This window comes from Neofelis nebulosa, chromosome 1 (assembly GCF_028018385.1).
Source record: "Neofelis nebulosa isolate mNeoNeb1 chromosome 1, mNeoNeb1.pri, whole genome shotgun sequence".
NCBI lineage: Eukaryota > Metazoa > Chordata > Mammalia > Carnivora > Felidae > Neofelis > Neofelis nebulosa.
Window position 1 is genome coordinate 110,908,858 of NC_080782.1, and position 21,782 is coordinate 110,930,639.

General features: G+C 37.8%; 1 protein-coding gene across 6 annotated transcripts in view; it reads right to left on the reverse strand.

The window, feature by feature from the left end:
- ZSWIM6 (zinc finger SWIM-type containing 6) overlaps positions 1-21,782 on the reverse strand; it is a 196,132-nt gene that overhangs the window by 44,215 nt on the left and 130,135 nt on the right. For all 6 annotated transcript variants that reach the window (XM_058731648.1, XM_058731683.1, XM_058731674.1 and 3 more), the window contains 2 exons: positions 15,494-15,642; positions 12,161-12,311 (listed from right to left, as the gene is read on the reverse strand). In XM_058731648.1, the coding sequence (XP_058587631.1) occupies positions 12,161-12,311; positions 15,494-15,642 (300 nt within the window). The remainder of the gene's footprint in view (positions 1-12,160; positions 12,312-15,493; positions 15,643-21,782) is intronic.

The following is a 21,782-nucleotide window of genomic DNA, read 5'->3' on the forward strand; positions in this document are numbered from 1 at the left end:
CTTGGGTCAGACCACACAAAAACTGTGACCCTAATTATAGTATTGTTCTCAGTACAATTCAGTCTTAATATATTAGTCACCACTGTTTGAGAAATAAGTTTAACTGGTAAAAACATTCTTACTTTATATTTGGTATAGTTTCGAACGCACTAAAACATTTCTGGGAAAATTTCAAATACCTCAGGTACACTGTATACAGAGAGTTTCTGAGATCGTGTTAGGTCAAGCAGGGCTTTTTTTTTTTTTTTTTAACTTTTTTTTTAATGTTTGTTTATTTTTGAGAGAGAGAAGGAGAGAGTGCACACAAGCTGGGGAGGAACAGAGAGAGGGAGACATAGAATCCGAAACTCCAGGCTCTGAGCTGTCAGCAGAGCCCGATGCAGGGCTCCAACTCACGTACTGTGAGATCATGACCTGAGTTGAAGTCAGACGCCCAACCAACTGAGCCACCCAGGTGCCCCGAGCAGGGCTAACTCTCAAGCAAAAGGGCGCAAAATCGGCTATTATTTAGCCAGGCTCTGAGAAAAGACTGAATGAAACAACCATCTTTTTTTGCTATCAAAAAAGAAAACAAACCAGATACTCCAAAAAGTTAATGGGTATCCTTGATAATGTTTCCTCTGGGGAAATCTGTGGCCCTCCTCTGATACGCAGTGATTTGTCAGTGCTGACAGGTCAACATGCCAGATTCACCAAAAACAGCCTGCCTGACCTTACTGGGAATCTGGTTCTGTAGGACTGGCCAGAGCCAGCTCGTCCACCACTCACCACCCTTCTCATTTTTGAGGGAGGGAGGAAAGACAGGAAAAATCATAAAGAAAAAAGCCACAATGACAGACGTCTTATTTTCATACACAAAAAGGGTAGTCAGTGTTGTTAGTGAGGGGAAGGAATGTGAACTGTGGTAACCTGCACGAGCATTTTCCATGTGCTCTGCACTGGCTGCTTAACCAAGCTGTCTTCACAAACAGTTCCACGATCCATTCAACAGTCCAAGTTTATAGAAATCTATTTCTGAAAAAGACTCCCTAGGTTTTCATGACGTCTCTCTCCTATAAGCTTCCCATTGGGCCCACTTTCTCGACACAGGCAAAAGACCCTTGGAATGAGAAAGAAAGTGTTATGCGTTATTTAATCATCTTTAGGCCTTAAGAATCCTCATTATGGTCATTTTACACATAAGGAAACTAAAGTTCTCTCTAAAATAAGGGACCCGTCCAGGGATATACAGTTGGTAAATATGGGGATCAGAATCCATACTTAGAGACCATCTGACTTCAGGAAATCTTCTCTATATTCCAGTCAAAGGCTTTGAAAACTACAATAGTCCTGGTGAGCTGTTACCTGTCCCTTTGAAAAAGCATGCTCGGGGGGCGCCTGGGTGGCGCAGTCGGTTAAGCGTCCGACTTCAGCCAGGTCACGATCTCGCGGTCCGTGAGTTCGAGCCCCGCGTCAGGCTCTGGGCTGATGGCTCGGAGCCTGGAGCCTGTTTCTGATTCTGTGTCTCCCTCTCTCTCTGCCCCTCCCCCGTTCATGCTCTGTCTCTCTCTGTCCCAAAAATAAATAAAAAATGTTGAAAAAAAAAATTTAAAAAAAGAAAAAGCATGCTCGGTTAGGTGTATTTCATTTGACTGTTATAAACTGACACAGAAGACTGATTCAGAATATGAAATGTGTTAGATCCTCAAATTTTTCTGAAACAGGTACTACATTACCTAACTTCATTTCTTCAGTTGCCTTAGGTGGTCTTGGGCTGCTTTTTATTTTTCCCTTATTCATTTTGTTTCCCAACTAGACTATAAGCTCCTAATGACAGTACCTATCATAAAGCACTGTAAACACCAAGTCATTGTTAATTTATCTGCTTTCTGGTAAGGCACTCTACTGTCCACCAGCCATATCTATAGATAAGTGCTTCTTCCCTGAGCCAATAGGACAAGAACTGCCTTTCACTTAACCATGGAGAACAATTAGGATACAAGATCATCAGGATCCCTCACAAAAAATAATCAAATTTACCAATGGCTATGATTATGGAATACTGACGAATATAGTTTAGCACTATAAGAAGCCCCAGTAAAAGGGATTGCAGTATTTGGACATAAGAGAACTTCAATTTCATTCATAAAAACAGTTTCTTAATGCACTGACTTTTCTACCGAGTTGAGAAAGAACCTGTGATGAGTGCCGAGTTCTTGGAGAACAGAATGTTTCATTTTGCTCTAATTCATTCTATTACTGAATTAAACTTTGATGTATTGGTCTTGACAAGTGCTTCATGCTGATTGTATTGTGTATGATAGTATAATCACTCCCCATGCATTTCCCACTGGCTGGCTGATTAATGCAATAGATTACCTGCAGCACTGATGGCAAGGGGGAATCACTGCCCTTCTGTACTCTATACTGTTTGTATTTCAGTGTGCATTGAGTGTGTGCGCACACGTGCACCTGCATACATTCAGGCATAAACAGGCACCCATGAATATCCACCTGTACATGGGCGAAGACGGCAAGATAAGCCAGGAGGGGAAGAAAACTGAAGACGCAGTGAAGACTAAGGCCTTTCAATCACTGTTCTCAGTACATCAAAAATACTCAACTTCGTAAAGCTTCCAAATAAGTGTTTTAGCATTACACTTCAATTATTTCTTCACTATTTTATTGATAGATACTTTACTAAGCACCAACTATATGCCAGGCACATTTTTTTCACCTGTACAGGTAAACAACTTAAAAAAAAATGTGTCATTTTCAGTATTCTAATTAGTGGACAAGAAGAGGAAAGAGGGGTGAGATTATCACATGAACACTAATAAAGATGAAAAAGGATGGCTCTGGAATTAGTTTAAATGCCCCCAAAAGACAGCAACTGACAAGATTATTAAGGACAGTGAGTGGTTTAAATGGTTTCAAAACAAACAAAAATCTCTCAGACTAGCTGTTGTACACAGGACCCTAACATTTGGCAAAGAGCATCCTATGTGTATGATCAGTATGTATGGTGAATAGGTTACCGGATATACTATCATCTTTAAATGTCTGTGTGTTGGAGGACGGGGGTGTCCCACTTTTGTGGTCTTGGCAACATTTTGAAGCCATTGTTCCTAACAGAATTCTCTCCAAATTCCAAGCTTATATTGGACCCAAGTGCCCTGTATACAGTCCTCCCATCCAACTCCCTCAGCTTATGCCCATCCATAAAGAGAGACTGTGGCTTCCAATCTAAGCCATTTCAAGGTTGCTGATAACTTAAGTCTGATACCTAATTGATGAGTGGTCATGCTCTCCTCCAGGATTGCCCAAAGCAATTTTGAAACTTACTAACATACCCCAAATTGAAAGGGGCTGGGAAGCACAACCTAGGGTCAAGAAAATAGAGCTGACACAGCCCAAATTCAAAGATTGGAATTTCTATTTCAAAGGTTATCTTTGCAACAGGAGACACAGAGAGCTGTGTGAGTTAGCCCCATTTTGGACAATTACTATCACTACTCCTGGTTATTTGTCTCTAGATCAGAGCCTGAGAAAATAACCTAGAACCAGTTACTAATTCATCCAAGCAGTTTAATGTCAGAGGGCACCTGTATTTTACTAGACAGAATATTATTCTTATTCCAATTTGGAATTTTTAAACACTGAAACAATATTATGCAATTGTTAGATAAGCTTACAGCAGCCTCACAAAAACTCACCTGCTATACATCATTTACCAGCTTGCCTTCTCCTCAAAAAAGAAAATTATTTATATAAATAAAAGTCATTCTTTGGTACACCTCTAAGAAGAGCAGCTATTTAAAAGCCTATTGAAGATGGTAAGAATCAAGCATGCATTTTTAATCTCCGAACCCTTTGTTCTAGAGAAATCTTGACAGAAAGCCTATGTGTCAAGTGGTGAAAGTCATCTGTTGGGACGGAGAGGACTTGCCTCCCCCCATCCACACTCACTTCCTCCCAATCCCGCCTCAGGGCCTCTGTGAGGCACAGGTGAACACCCCCTGTCTAACAGACACACATTCATCATTTCCTTAGGTTCTCCTGCCCCCTCATTGACCCACCTAAGCTTTAATCAACTGCACAAACATTTGTAAAGCACCTTGCTCCACACGGCACCCCACAGAGAACAACCTAAGTGGCTGTCTCACTCCTCCCATGGCTTCCACTTCTTCTAGTCTGGCTCCCGGCATCTCTGATCCCCGTGAAGCTCCTGAGAATCTCAGAGGGCTTAGATGAGGCTTCTCAGACCTCATTTATTTTTGTATGCTGCCACTTCAGGGTAAGAAGTGATGAGAGGAAATTTTCCCCAACCCGTCTTCCTTCCTTCCTTCCCACTCTCTCACTCCCCCCCCCACCCTATTGTGATGGTGCTCCCCAGAGATCCACAGTTGAGCAAGGAGACCACCTCTCCCCCAGCCACATTTCCCTTTGGTGGCAGTTTCTTGAGGGCAAGTGCAATACTAACTCTTAGGAAACAGAAAGAGAATAAAACTTTTCTAAAATTGTTGTGAGGAAGAAAAAGACACTTTATACTAATACTCTGACACTCTTAGTAGCCACTAATATGAGAAAAATATCTACTAACAATGGATTCATAAATATTACATAAAAGAAAGAAACTAGAACCTATTCTTGGTACAAATAATGCTACCAACACACTACATATACAATATAGGACACGAACATGTACTATCATAAGTCATAAGGCATCTTAACTCCTAATAAAATCTCTGTGGTCTATATTTAGAATAAAGTTTCATAAAAATACACAAGGGGGTGATCCCCAAGTGTTGTTACAGATCATCTATTTGTACACCTAAATAACTTAGAAGATGATTATCATTAGGAATCTCCAATTGGTTAGATAATAGGATCAAACAATCTGTAAAGATCTCTTTTAATCTTGAGAATCTACCATTTTCTATTAATATTTGTTTAAAAATTGTTCTCTTTATTTCTACTCTTTCCCATAAGGGAGTAATGAATGGACAATTAAATCCTAGCAGCTGCACTCAAGGGAAAGACAGTTGATGGCATTGTACAGGAAGTAAAGAATATGCATTCACAGGGTACCTGGGCGGCTTAGTGGGCTAAGCAACTGACTTCAGCACAGGTCATGATCTCACACTTCGGGAGTTCGAGCCCTGCGTCAGGCTCTGTGCTGTCAGTGCAGAGCCTGCTTTGGATCCTCTGTCTCCCTCTATCTCCGCCTCCCAACCACCTCTCTCAAAAATAAATAAACATAAAAAAATGTTTAAAAAAATACGCATTCTCTCTTTTGGTTCAGTTCTGACCCAAACTAAAAGTTAACTCTGCCTACTTCAAGGAGCAGAGAACAACCCCCCTTCTTCCCATTCCCAGAGCAGAGCAGAATCCAGGGGCCTCTGAGCCCCGAACACAGAAGTCTCAGTTTTAAGAGACAAAAAGCAAGAGGACCACAAAACAGAGGAATACACCACGCACAGGTAGTGAGGACTCAGCAGCAGCATCAGTGTTCTGAGAACATGGCCAGACAGAAGCAAAGCCTCCTGAAGAACTGACAAAGCCTCTGTATTTAGAGGGAGCTATGAATAATAAGGGGAAAACCACAGACTGAAACAGGAAGTGTAACCCCACTCCAGAGCAGGACAGCCTAGCCCAAGTGCAGGAGGGATCTGCAGAGCTACAGACCACATGACATAAGCAAGTATTGACAAGTGTGTTATCATTAGGGCTTGATACAGGCCAGGACAAAGACCATGACCTAAAGGTCTCACTGGCTCCTTAGCAAAGGAGCCTGGAAAATGAAATGAAAATTCGACTGTATCCCGTATCCCCTATGTACTCTCTCTGTATTTTGTGATAAGCATAAGTTTATTGTAACAGTTCTCAATCAATAGCATGTATGTGGCTCTTCTACACTGTATCTTTTTTCAGATGCTGAAGTTAGAGAGTTGCTAGAAACAAAGATGAGCAACTAGAATAGGTAAGCTCTGACGACTATAATTAGACCTGCAGGACCACGAGTGGGCAGACCAGCCGCGCAGCTTTTACAGGGTTTACTGCCATCTAGGTGAGCTTCACCTTGCCCCTGCTCTGCTCGGAGCAGAGACCACTTAGCAGAGAGGCAAAACAAAACAAGTGAGGATGGTACGTAGTTTGGCGGTTAAGTCTCTGAAGCCACTGGCCTGGGATCAAATCCCGGCTCTGCTACTGTGACCTCAAGCAAGTTATCTAGTCTCCCAAAGTGCCAGTTTTCTCAGCTATAAAATTAAGGCAAATAATTATACCTAAATCTCACTGGATTGTTTCAAGAATAAAAAAATAATGCATGCGTTAGGTGCTCAGCATAGTTCCTGATAAATAAGTGCTGACATCTATGTCATCTTCAGTAGCTGGACTAAAATGGGAAATAAAGCATAGGAAAAGCTTAGATCCTAGGTCTACTCTCTCTCCCTTCTCACCTCCCTTTGGAGTAAAAACAAATGACAATAAAATTGGACTGAAAATCTTGAAGACAACATTGTTGACAATGAATTTGAACCCTCTCCCATTGAGTTCATACCTGTCTTTGTTCATGTTATTGTCACTACTTCTTCCTACTTCCTAACAATTCGCCTCCATGAACACCTTGTAAAACCATGTTAAATTCAGTCTCTACTAGTATTTGTACTAATATGTGAATAAATTACTCTATCAAAGTACCCCTCAGTTCACTCATGCCTATTCTAATTTCTGTCTCCTGAAGGTTCTATCCCTCTATTCCCCCCCTATACTACCAGGACCATCACCAATAGTAAAATCAAACACTTAATACATCTATGCCTCTGAACATAGCAAGGGCTTAATACCATACTGATAAAGAAACCACAATAAGACTTCTGGAATGAAGGGTTAACGAGAAGACTACTGAAGTGGTTTCAGTGGTAAAGGTGTCTTCTCCTTATGGCCAGGGAAGATAAACTGGCAGGTGAGAAACAATCCCTAATGTGTAGTCCATTAGGCTTACATTGTACACTTACAGCTACAGAGAAGTATCCAACTTTTGCACCTGACAACTTTTTGCTGCAAGGGGGCTCTGGGAATTGCTGTTTTCTCCATGGCGCTAGCAAAGAGACACTACTTATATGGCAAACCACACTGGAATGCTTCCAAGTTCTCTCTGAAAAGGAGTAACTCCTCAGACATTCACTAACCACCATCAGCTTCAAACTTGGGAAAGCCTGGATTTGAATTTATCATATAAAACAAGTAGTGGCTCAAAACAGTGGATGAAATTACTAAGTCTATTACTTTTAGAGACGTTAGGTGGCATTTCCCAGGTATTTCTCCACAATGACCTCCAAAGCAGAGTCTTTGGAATCTTATTTCTGACTGTGCACAAAAGCCCTTCGAAGTTACTTACAGCCTCATTTTAAATGTGTGACTTAAGCATACGATTCAGGAAAAATGTGGGTGGGTGGGTGGGTGCGGAAGAGGCCCACAGAGATGACTACTGGTATCTGAGGTAGTACATGAGACAAGTGTTCTGAGTCTGCGGAGCAGGAAATTTTCAGTATTTGCAACAGATTTGGTCTCAATGGATGAACGATAGGCTAAGTTCTCTATTGCTGAACAAAGATTTATTGTGACTCCATGCACCCTGAATCTGTACACCCACTCAAATCTATCCGGTACCCTACCAAGGAACACGAGAGCTGCTGCTTAGCCACTGGTCAAACTAACCTTACAGCGGATTTCAAAATAGAAAGAAACTTCTAACTATGACTATTTCTACTCACAAAGACTTAGGTATCCATTTCAAAACTTTTTTTTTTTTTAGGTTTTATTTTTAAGTTATCTGCACACCCAATGTGGGGCTTGAACTCAACCCCGAGATCAAGAGTCGCATGGCATGCTCCACCAACTGAGCCAGTGTGACACCCCCATATCAAAACCTTGGAAAAGAATTCTGTAAGATAAGTCCTTGTATCTTGTGAATGTGAACAAAGCTCAGAGTAGCAAGGCTCTTGCAATGGTAGCCCAGCCTCTCCCTAAAAAACAAAGTTGAGATGCTAGAATGCAAAACATATGACTCAGCTCACAGAGAAAGTATTTAAAATTTTAGGAAAAAAAACACATATGTAAAACTTGAAAAATGAAAATTTAAGAATCTTTCCCTATGATAAAGCTGTAATTAAATCTTATTTAACTGTTTCCTCTAATGACATCCATTTTTAATTAGATTTTAATAGACTGGCAGCTACAACCTATAGTTTTATGAAGCAAAGTAAAATTACAGTCTAGAAGACATTTAAGGAAAGAGACCCATCAACATAGATAAGAGATTACAATATACCCCCTCATCCCTAAAGACCCCCATGGTAATTAAGTGTGCTGAACACAAAGCCATTAGGGCTAACAGTAGGTGTGCTCACCACCAATCGACACTGGGTTGTTCTTTGAAATCTAAGGATTATTTCTATGATCTGCTTTCTAGAAAATCTGCATTTTATAGAATAAAGAATGCAACTAAACAGGTGTATATTCTATAGATCTACCAAATATGCACCTTCTATCACTGCAATGGGCTTTCTGTCTTAAGATTTTATTTTTTGAAATTTGAGAGAGAGAGCATGCATGCACATGCACGTTTGAGCAGGGAAGGGGCAGAGACAGAGAAAGAGAGAAAGAATTCCAAGCAGACTCAGTGCTGCCAGCGCAGAGCCCAATGTGGGGCTCAAACTCATGAACCACGAGATCATGACCCAAACTGAAATCAAGAGTCAGACACTCAACCTACTGAGCCACCCAGGCACCCCCTGTCTTAAGATTTTAACATATACATTTTCTCTTGCTGATCATGATACCACACGTACTCTGAGATGACTGCCGTATGGTTTAGAAAATGACTATCACATAGAAAAAGTAAAACTAATATTGAAAAAGATTCATATATAAGAATAATGTATCTGTAAATGGGATGCGCTGAACAGGATCTTAATAGTATGCATCTGTATTTATTTCATACTACATTATGAATATCAGGGAATAAGTCACAAAAATTAACTCAGACTAAATGAATATCATAGGCACTTAATTTAGAAAAGAAGAATTGAGCATAATTAATCCCTCTGTTCCCGAGGGGGAAAGGAATCGGGCCTGTTGCTACTTCAAAAAAGTTTGTATATACTTACTTGAAAGAGAGGCAAAGTTATACAAATATATATTATGTTTTAAACTAATTTTGAAACATCAAGAGTTAAATTTTAATAAATCACATATACTCAGTAAGCTGTAAATATTGGGGAGGGGAATATCTGATCTTACCAAAAAAATTAAATTTTGTAATCAGGCTGACAATCTGATGCCTCCAAATACCTCTGCCAAGAAGCACAGTTACTTGGCTAAGATACTCTTACTTGTACACTTTCATCAGATTAAGGCTTTCATGCCAGGAATCTTTTTTTTTTTTTTCCTGGTGTATTGGCTATTGCCAGAAATGGACCCATCGAATTCACCAGTGCTAAGGAGTTAAGCATCTGAGATTTAATTTAACAGTTTCAGCTTTATTAAGCTGTCACAGAGCGGCCCCACTTTGATAACAGTAGCTGCTCCAATTATGGCTTGGTTTAGGGTTGACAAGTATAATGATTCATTCGTGGCACATGAGAAGCAATAAAAGGTTGTTTTGCATTACAGCTTTAAAAATGTGGGCACTTTTTTCATTTAATTTGTCACTTAGCTTTTGCTAAGAGGACATTTAAATTGCAGTAAAAGGCAAATGGGGCTTTTAGTTTAAATGTAATCCCCATATTTAAATGATCTGTAATGGTGCAGTGTTGGAGTGGGAACACTATTGTCTCACAGTGGGTCCTGATGGTGACATGTGACATTTGTATTCAGGTCCTGTATTATCCATGTGGCTAAAGGGCTTCCAATTTCATTTCACAGCCAGAAGCCTGCAGAAAACACCAATTAACTTGCAGATCCCATTTGCCGACAAAACTCAGCCTCTTCTCAATGTCTGGCATCTGGCAGTGCTCAGCATTTAATTCCAAAGCAGAGCCTTGAAGCAATGTGAGCCCTGTGCAGGGGCACAAAGTCAAATTCTCCCATTTTATTAAGAAGCAAAATCCTTTCGTTTTGTAGTCCAGAAGCAACTTTTAGTTAATTTTTTGGTGAATGAATATTAAGATATGGTAGCTATTGTTACTTCTACATGGGATTCTTCACAGAACATAGATGCGGTTAAAATGGCTAGTGACCTCTGCTTGCCATCAGAGTACACAAGAGAATTTACAACAGTCTAGTAATGATTGGTGGGCGGGGTGGGATTTGTGAAAAAAGGAAATACAGGGCAAGAAAATGTATTCTTCATCTTAGACTAAAATCAAAGAACTTGAATAATATAAAGCCTGGTCCATAATCAGAAAGCAGTTCATCATAGGGTATAACTAGAATCAGCTGGTGGGAACTTCCACCTAATGAGAATTTATAATTCTTATTGAAGGCTGAGGCACATAATTTCCAAAACAACTTGGAAAAGTGAGATGTGACTAATGGATTAAATATGAACACTGTAAGTTTTATTTAACTATATCACTTTTTTTGTAACCAAAAAAATTAGTTTGCCTTCTCCTAATTAGTTATTTGTAATTCTAATTTCCTCCAAGCATCTAAGTTCTTAAAATTTTATTCATTTAGTATTAATCCAAAATTTTCTTTAAATGATTCCCTTCATTATAGTTTTTTTTTTTTGTAATGCTAGTCCTTTTGAATGTCATAAACCAACTAATCAATTCAACATTTACTGATGAATTATAAAATTGAAAAAGGTTTACCTGGAAAAGTGTATCACTCAGTATTGTATAAAAATACGTTTAAACCACACATTACACTTGTGTTCTCCAATCACCAGACCATGCTCCCAAACACTCTTCTAATATATTGAAACAATCTACTATAGTTACAGACTGATTTAAATTTTGATTGGGTTAGAGATCACTAACCATTACTTCAGGTGACCCAAGGAATGTAACAAGATTAAGTTATCACAAGATAGTTAATAAAAATACCAGGGAAAAAGGTCAACAAATACCTAACAGGTGGCAAGTAGCAGATATATCTGTCAAAAAAAAAAAAAAAAAAAAAAAAGAGCTGTCATCCATACCAAGTTTCTGAACATACATTCTATTAACGGGAAAGAGGAAACTCTAACGTCCAATTCTTTACCAACTTGCTGCATATCCGTAAGTCAGTCAATGTCATTTTCTGGAAGTCTCCTGAACTTCCCCAGAATTCAGTTTCCTTACCCATAAAACAGTTCATTTCAAAGGTCCCTTCCAATTATTACAATCATGGGGCACATACAAAAACAACAGCTTCCCTTGGTCTAGACTTAACATGGGATCAATCAACAGGATGTGGTCTATTATTAACCAAGAGAGAAAAAAGGTGAAGGTATGAAGAGTTATTCTATTCAATTTCAATGAAACTAGGATCTTCTAGTTATCATATCCAAAACATAAAATACAGGCATTGAGATATTTGTCAAAAGTTCCATTTTCCCCATGCAGATTTCTTAATAGAAAGACCACAAATGCATTGTTAATTCCCTAGCAATGGGCACTGGGTAAAAATATTCATCTCCCCAAATTTCCCGATGAATAAGACTAATGGATTTGTCATTTTTTCAATCATTTTTATTACAGAGATCTGGGAAGCAATAAAAATTATAGTTTGCTGTATCTTTTCCATTCAGACAATCAAAAGTTCGTCTAAGTCTGTAGCAGCCAAAAAAAAAAAAAAATGTTCAAACCACTTTTGATACTTTTAACGTAGGCAAAGGGGGGAAAAACCCAAATTTTAGGCGAATTGATTACAATATTATTCTAGAAATAAGTAACTAGCTCTACTAAACAAAATAACTGTTTTAAAACAACATGGCTTCTTTTTTCAAATATTAAGGCAGATTCCTATGCTCGTTTTCAAGATCACACAATTTCCCCCAAACCTTCCCAAGATTATTTCCTGCAAATGTCAGCCCAAGTCCTCCTTCTTCTAACCAGGATATAATGGCAGTTAGTTCACATATGAGCAGCTCTCTCTTCAGCAACACTCTGACTATGCTTTTTTAAACACTCCACCATGATCTTTACCCATACACAACTCAATGGCAATCCATCAGGAAACTTGTATTTACCCAGCTCATCCCAGAGCTGCCTATATTTGTCAGTCATCGCAGTGCCTTGTTGTCTCCAAAGTGACAGACGAGGGTCAGCCATGAATTGCTCTGTTATCAACGTCAACATGCGGGCCCCATTAGAGTCCCTCATCTTCAACATCTCCCGCACCTAGTGGGGAAAAATCAGACCTTTAGAAAAGTGTTCAAAAATACACAGCGATACACAAACAGACCACTTTATTTCTTTCTCTGGGGTCCAGGGCAGGTAATTTTTGACACCAGCCCTCTTAAGCAAACAAAAGTTTATTAAAAACTGGTCTCTATCCTAAATGGCAATTTAATCAGAGAATTAACTGTTAATTTTTTAAAATCATGTTTCATAATCCACATGAGGAAATTTGGTTACCTCCCCAATTACAAAGAAGAAATTTTTGCCAGCCTACAGAAACATACCAAATTAAACAAGACAAATAATTTGGCACCTTCCTGACTCTTCCAACTGATTGTACTTACCACCAGAATAGACAAGCCAAAAGCAGTCTAATGATAACTCTTTAGGGATCTTCTAAATCGACTGAGTAATGTTTATAATAATAACATCTGTCTTTCTGTTCTTAAAAAACTGCATTATTGACACATAATTCACATACCATACAATTCACCAATTTAAACTGTACACTGCAATCTTTTGTAGTATATTTCCAGAGTTGCGAAGTCCGTCAGTTTTTGAGGTAAATCAAAATTTTGGTACATTCTCACACCGAAGTTTTCTGACAAGAAGAGCAACATTATACTTTTATATTCACTCAGATGGGACTCTTTTTGCAATAGTCAAAGGAAATGGACTGCATCACAGGTTAAAGAATTCTCTTGCTCTAAATGAGCGATCCAGGAAGCAGAACCATAACCTGTGACCTGGTAAGCTAACTCAGCCTGTCAAAGCTGGAACTTAAAGCTCTGTCCACTACTCTTATGCCAAATTCTCCAAATAAAATTTTAAAAAAGGGGGGGGGAGGGGGGACACAAGACTAAGTCTCTTTCGAGAAAACCCTAAATAAATCTATCAGTCCCAAAAGCGTTTACTGCCATGTGTTCAACAAATAAGAATCTGAGCTGAACACCACCAGTTCTCCCTACAGGACATTACTTGAACAAGGTCATAAGCAGCAGAAAAAGAGAGGGGGTCCTTTTATTCAAGGTTCTGTGTGAAAGGCAAATGAAGGAGGAAATGGCAGATATTCAATTAAGCAGCCCAAACCTAAAGATCCACAGATCCTGTGTCAGGCTTGTACCCTGACAAGTAACGGAACCCCATCACAGGCTTTACATTTGAGCCTTGCAAAGAACTCAAAAGCACTTTCACCCTAAATCACAAATGTTGTGCTTCCAGGATTATTTCAATAATCTTAAAAAGTTATTTCCCATATGGAAGCACTAAACAGTCATGAACAGATGAAGACTGTGAGGAAGAAAGGGAGTTGCCATTCACTGGACATCACGCTAAAGAGTTTTTACATTTGTACCTACCAGGTACTCTTCACAATAACTATATAAAGTAGGCCAGATTATAATTCCATTTTATGAATTATAAAACCATGCTTCAGAGAAATGAAATAACTTGCCCAAAGGACAAGAGGAATCGCTGGGATCAGAGCCCAGATCTGTGTTAACTCTAAAAGTTATGCCAAAAAATTAAAAAATAAAAAAAGTTATTCCATTTCCAAAATTAGATGATGTTACTTCATACAGCATATATAATGTATACATCATCTACAGGCATAAAAATAGCAGCTGTAGGCCTGTCTAATACCTCTTTCACTTTGCTTCCACTAGGCCAAAGTGTACTATTCACTAACATGAGAATCTATGAAATACTTCCTGTGAATCAAAATATGCCAAACCTTTAATATTACCACTACATCATGGATTTGATTTAATGTTTCTTTTCCTGATAAACTTCTAACCTATTACTCAGCAACAGCAATGAAAATAAACGCTTTACTCTTAAGCATATAAACCACAACTATTAAGCAACACTCAAGTACACCTATAGTCTAACGGTAATTAATTTTTAGAAGGCAGACTCTGATCTACTACATGAGTTTGACTACCTATTAATTACCAAATGATGATTAAATCACATGTGAAGTAGTTTTAGGGTTAAATGTATTTTACTGTAATCTAATTCTCGGAAAATTGGCGATCTATATTTAGTAAATGGGATAAATCTTTGGCAAGAGGATACTGATTAATCAGAATACACTATTTTCTGAACATGACCAGTAACAGAATATATGCTAATTCTTCAGAGTTAAAAAAAACAATAATTATTATAAATAGTAGAAAAGCTTTTTAACACAGTATTGATGAGTTGTCAAAAGTATCAATCAGTTATCTCTTCTGTTAAAAACCAATTTGAATACATTAGCCAGAACAATAGCTATATCCCCTATAAAAAGAGAGTGATTTAATATGACTAAAAAAGCATTTTACCCAGTATTGAGAATTGTGTTTATGGGTACTAAAAGTTCTGTATAAAGCAACAGACATAGCTTCTACTCACACAGAATTTATAACGATGTTAACTATGTTTCCTGGGCCATCAAATTTTGGTGATGAAAATTAACATTTACCAAGGCTAAAACGACATGTTAGACACCATTACATTTACTCATAACTTGAGGGAGATATGTTATCATTAACTAATTTTACAGATGAGGAAATGGACTTAAATAACTTGCCAAAGTTCATACATTCAGTAAGATTTAGAATTTAGATTGAAACCCAGGTCTGTATGACTCCAAAGTCCCTGCTTCTGAATCTAATTTAAATACACTGACATTATTAAACTAAATATATAATATCTCACATGCATGTATAAACTGTTCAAAAATAATTATGTAAAATTTACAGAATATGGATTAGAACAGGAGATACTTCGGAACCTCAAAAAAAACCCTTAAATATACAAAGCACATTATAGGGACTATATTCAAAGTTATGCTCTACTTGAGAACATTAACTAGAAAAAGTAAAAATGTGAAAAGATAGCATTTTTAATAATATTAAGCTATTTGCTTTTGAGTACTGAAAGGTTTTTCAAAATTGTATAAACTGTTACCATTTTAGTAATGGGAACTGAGAGAAACAAAAATGCTCCACATCTTGTCTACGGACACCTAAGTAAATTAATGCATTACAACATAATAGTTTCTAATTGGTTGGTTAACTCAGACTCTATTCTTCAAAAAAATAATTTAAAAAGCCTTTATTCTAGTGTACACATAATCATATATAGATACTTTCTATATATGTATATATTTAGAATATTTCTTTTAAAAAAAATCATACCTTTGCAAAGAGCAAATTAAGCTGCTTCCCTGATCCGTGGTACCCGCCCTGGGAAAGGAACAGTTTAACCTGTTCTTGAACCTGCTCTTCATCTAAGTGCCAGCAGTTTTCATCATCTATACTAGCACCTGCTGTTGGATCAGGAGCACCTAGAAATAGAAAGAAAAAATAACACATATGCTAGATAAAAACTCTGTGCTAAAGGGCTCTGATAATAAATTTGAGAAGAATTAAGATTCTGTACTTTTTGCCTACACACTTTTTAAGCCAATCTCAATTTCAATTATACATACAAATTTATGACTGAAAATAAATATGAAAATCATTCTCTTATTTCCAGGTCTTTGTTGATTTGTGCTAAGCTACAATGCAGATTACTGTAGAACTGAGATATTTTCTTTTTAAAGATCAGAAACTAAACTTTTGCAGATGAGTTTACACGTCTAAAGAATTAAAAAGTCACAAAAAGGTCTTATCGTAAAATACATGATTGTTGATAAAGCTCTACTGTGTAGAACATGTTAGGAAAGTTTCTCAAAGACATGAGAAAAATGTGAAACCAAGTAAACTGAGCAGAGTATTTCTCTTTACTATGTTAATTCAAGAAGCTTTCACTGTTATCTGCTGCTGTATAAACTACATGCTGACATAGTCTTTAGTTGCACAAAAACTGAAGATTAAAAAGGGAGATCAAGCCACATGGGAACAGGCAGTGCAGCTGTTGTACTAAACCAGGTTGTAGTATCACCTTGCCGAACTGCATAAATATTTTATTGCTGAAGCACACACAAAAGGTAAGAGCTATGTAATAAGCCCTCCACGTAGACTACCTTAGAAACTCAAACATTATCCAGATATTTAGGCAGGTAAAAATTAAGTTTCATTATTTATTCAAAAAGTAAAATGGTATTTAAGGCCTAAGATGTATAAGTAATATAAAAAATTTATATCTAAAAACTTTTCATCAAGTGTTTAATCTCCTTATCAACCCTTAAAAAATACATTAAAAGCCTGGTTTTACATTCCTTTCCTTTTCTTCTAATAATCTAATAATGCAAAATGAATTGGCCAAGGAAACAAACACTAACATCTGCTTAGAACCAGGGTTCATTAGTTCCTAAGAGGAAGGATGAGTCTGTGAATCTCCCCGAAAAGGTGCGCATTCATTTATTTATTCATTGAGACAACATATTTACTGAATGTCCTCTGCTAAATTTGGGGATGAAATTGTGTACAAAAATAGAACTGCTATCGTCATATAATTTACCATAAAATATTTTTGACTAAGACCAACAATAACAATTAACATCATGCCGAATATATTTGTATATCCAGGTGTTTATGTGATCACACCTATTAATCTGAAGCAAAAGCATGATGGAAAAAAGACCTTTACTTTAAGTGAAAGGCTCTGATATTCTATTTCTTTTTTTGAAAAGGGCTTATCATAATTTTTAAAACTGATTTCATAACCCAAAACGGGTTGCAACCCACTATTTGAGAAATACTATTTTAAGTGAGATAAATATCAACCTAATAATCACACATATAAATACACAATAATAAATGATAATAACTGTTCAAAGGAAGCAACCAAATGCCAGAAGACGATATCAGAAAGCTCTGACTTGGCCATGGATCACCAGGGTAAGCACACCTTAAGGAAATGGAAACTGAGTTGAAATTTCCCTTACGTAGATTAGAGGTTAACTAGAAAACAGGAAAAGGAAGGAATGGGTCTGCATGTGAGACTAAGAGCTTAAGCAGAAGTCTCAGGTGGGAAGGAACACAGAACACAGATGAGATAAAAGCTAGTCTATGTTCATACAATCCAAAAGTAGAGGATGAGGAAAAGACAAATACAAGACAACCCAGAGAAGAAGGGCTAGACCTTGAGAGCCCTGGCAAGTGAGGAGTTTAGATTTCTCTTCCCTAAGTGTAATAAATAGGAATTCCTGACAAGGTCATCCAAAGGAGAAGAATGAAATACTCTAGATAGTAAAGATGTTTTGCTCTAATGTACATCAATTTCAACATTCCTACGATGGAACATATTCAGCCACAAAAATGAATGTGGAGAATCTCTATGTACTACAATGGAAGAATATCCAAGATATGCTGTTGAATGAAAAAATAAAACAAGCTTAAGAAAAGTGTACATTAAAAAAAAAACACTTTATGTAAATAATGAAGTTTTAGGAAAAGCGTAAAACTTAGCATTTCCTTCAACATGCATAGAATGGGTAACCTAGGGGGCGCCTGGGTGGCTCAGTCGGTTAAGCGTCCAACTTCGGCTCAGGTCATGATCTCACAGTTCGTGAGTTCGAGCCCCACGTCGGGCTCTGTGCTGACAGCTCAGAGCCTGGAGCCTGCTTCACATTCTGTGTCTCCCTCTCTCTCTGCCCCTTCCCTGCTCATGCTCTGTCTCTCTCTGTCTCAAAAATAAACAAACATTAAAAAAAAAATAAAAAAATAAAAAAAAGAATGGGTAACCTAGGTACACGAGGGAAGAAAGCTCTTCCCTGCACCTTTGCATATTTTTAAAATTTGAGAACTATGTGAATATATTTAGGTACCTAAAAAATATCTCTCAAGTGTGGAGGATGGACTAGGAAGCAAAAATACATAAGAGAACAGTGAGGATGATGTTTTCATGGTCTGTACAAAGGATGATGATGGTAGCTTGAAAAACAAGAGTGAGAACAGAAATGTAGAATCTGACAGGAATTCAAGACATTAAAGCAAAGAAGTGGGTATGTGAGATTTGTAAGATCAGGGAGTTAGGAAAGACAAGCGTTTCTGGGTTAAACAACTGGATGATGGACAACTCAATGACACACAGATCAGAGCAGGACCAGGTTATGGGGTGGGAGGGCAGTGTTTAGGTCATGAGTTCTGTTTCAGATAGGGTGAATTTTAAGTGCCTCTGAGATAGCCAAGAAGAGGAGAAACGATTTCAAGTAGGGGACTGGATATTTTACAGGAGACTCTACAGATAGGAAGAGTATCTAAGATAGGCCCCAAGGAAGGCCAATGTTTAAAGACTGGGAAAGAAAATGAGTGAGGATGGCAATGGGAATGAGTGGCCTAGAAGGAAGAGCTGGAGAGACTGGTTCTTCCAGAAGTAAGGCAGAGAAAGTTGTACCAAGGAGGACTTGGTATGTAAGTAGATATTTAAGCTCCAGGGAGCAAGGATGGTAGCTGCCCTGCTCACCACTGCTTCCTGACACTTAAACCAGTTTTTGCCTCTATCAGGCAGTCAAGTACTGGAATGGGGGAGAAGGAGGGAGGAGAAAGACATGTGTACATTCCTCCCCTAAGAGAAAGATTCCTATCAAAGAAGAACCGCTAAAGCATTTTCACATTTATCTCATTTTTGCCTTACAACGTCCCCTAGAGGTGAGTTAAGATCATGATCCCTATTCTACAGAAGCAGAAACAAGTTCACGGTGATTAGGACTTGTCCAGAGCCACAGTGCCAAATCCACAGTCTCCTGGTTCTCTCCCCTTCTGAAGAATACATCCCAGAACCTTGGAGCTAAAGTTGAACCCTGACGACATCAAGACAGGCATTGTCAGCCCTAAATCAAACACAAATCTAAGGAAAGATACTGGGATGTTCGCAAGCACTTATTAACACATTTCTCTCTTTCACAGGAAGATCTAAGGACACACAGTGCTGTGAAGAGTTAACTAATGGGGCTACATCTGTATCCCACAGGGACTGAGAGCCCCTAATCCATCCCATCTCCTTGATTCTAGAGAAAGAGACACACACAAATACAAATGCACAACGACAACTATAGATTCATCTTTTTTTAAGTTTATTTTTTTAACAGAGAATGTGTGCATGCCCAAGTGAGTAGGGAACAGGCAGAGAGAGAGGGAAAGAGAATCTCAAGCAGGCTCCACTGACAGCAAAGAGACTCACACAGGGCTCAATCCCATGAACCATGAGATCATGACCTGAGCCAAAATCAAGAGTCATGTCTTTAATTGACTGAGCCACCCAGGCGCCCCTATAGATTCTTTAAATGCACCAGAAGAGACTTGCCCAACAACTCAATGATAGGATGTCAACTTTCATATTTAAGCTTTGTCCAGTATCTTGCTAAAACCCTCCTGGGCAATCTGACACATCCTTCTTTAACCTCTTTTTAGGGAAAATTCGGACAAGCTACTGATTATCTACTCTTTGTTCCTTCTGATGAGCTGAACTAAAGAAAGTCAATTTCTATCCTCACAGTGGTTACTTCCCCCAATACTCCTCACTTTTCAGTTGTTCTCTATTGGGCACTGAAGACCAAGACCTACAAGGAATCCTGTCCCTAAAGGACTGAGATGGGGACGGACTGTCCTGGTGTAGTAGAAGGCATGCTACCCTTCACTGCTTGGGTCAGAGCCATGTTGAGACTTGGCTTTTCTATATGCCACATCAATTTCCAAATATTTTAAGTAGATTTCAATGTGGTTTAGAGGAAAAAAACCCAGTCTTATTGGCCTAAAGTGGCAAAGGGGTCAACATTCAGACACTCTACAAGAACTTCAGGATATACTCAACTCTTATTTTTTTCATACTAAAAGAGAAAAATGTTACAAAGAATATTCCAGAAATCACGTTTATTTGACTTGAATTATAACAATGAATTTTTCCTTAAAATTCAATATGTTTTAAAACACTCGTATTTTTAAAAATATGATAATTTTTTATGTTTCTTTAATGGGATATTTAATTTACACACAGATATTCTTGACTAGCTGGGAAGACATCTAAAAGAAAATGTATAAATATATGAATAATGTTTCTCAAGTTTTTAACAAAACTGAGGGTTTTTCAGTTTTCATGTTGAGGGCAGGAAAAGCAGGTTAGGTTTGGTAAGCTAGTGTTAGAATTAATGTATTTCTTAAAGAGTGTGGGGAAGGGGGAGACACTGCAGAGGCAAATGGCCCAGATAAAATTTTACTGCAAATAATCTATCTAGTAACGTCTACACACGAGCCGAGAAGACCTAATCCTAGATCAGACCTCGGAAGACTTCAGTTCTAGGCACAGCTTGGAAAAACTATGTATCCTCAAGCCTCCCACTTCCTCAAACCTAATACTGTATAATGGAGGAATAAAAAATTAACTAGGCGATAAGAATTAGAAATCTTTTCATGTGACTGCATAGAAAACATCTTCACTTGGTAATAAGAATGCAAGTAAACACAACCAGTTGGTAAATAAAACATAAATTTACTCTAAACACAACTCAACACTTTAGGAATATGTAATACTATACATTATAGACCAGGAAATTAAATGTCTACAATAATAACCTCCTTAAAAGAACAGATTCATTTAGTAAACTTTAATGCTTAACTATTTAAATCCTAATATGTCTTGATTACAAGTATTAAAGTGTTGCCTAAGCCTTGTATAAAATGTAGACTTGCAAAATTTATTTCTACTTGTTAGTGGCTATCTACCAACAAAGAAAACCTCTCAGTGTTTAGCTTTGAGAAAGGTATGCAAAGAAACACATTATTCACGTATTTACACATTTGCTATTAAATAGTCCCCCAGTTGGGCAGGAACCAGAATCTGTGTATGTAAATTAAATGGTCCATTAAAAGGTTTTAAAACCTATCATATTTTTTTTACCCTTATTTATATTTATAATTACGAACGCTGTAAGTTTACAACTGTATAATTAATCTTTGTGAGCATTTTATTACCAAAGCTTAATTCTTCAAAGTTTCAAGCCTTCAGGGAAAGTGAAATTATCTAGTGAAAAAAGTCAAACAGTTTAATTGTCTCTCATTCCCAGCTAGAGATGTGTGAATTTGATTTACCCTCTTATGTTAGTTATGTAATACCATAGAAAGAGAGCAAAAAGAGAATTCATGAACATGGAGGGGCACTTGGTCCATGTCCTTGGCTTCCCCTGTCTGATACCTGATTTGGTTTATCTCAGTATCAAAACCCCCTTATCCGGGCAGTTCTCAAAATTAAGAGTCTATCAAGATTCCTGAGGCACCTTGTGGAAAAAATAGATACCTAGGCACCACACTTCAGAACTACTGACTCAGAATGCTTGCCAGCAGGGTAGGGGAACTATTCTATATTTGGAGAGAATGTTAAACATGTTGGCACTTTGTGGGTCTTAATACTGAAAAGTATTCAGGGTTCAGAAGCAGCAAACAGACACCTCTCCAGTGTATTGAATGAAGCATATTTAAGACACACCAAATGAAATATCTGTCTCTTGTCAAGGAAACAGTTGCTTTTAAGCAGTAAGCGGCAGCA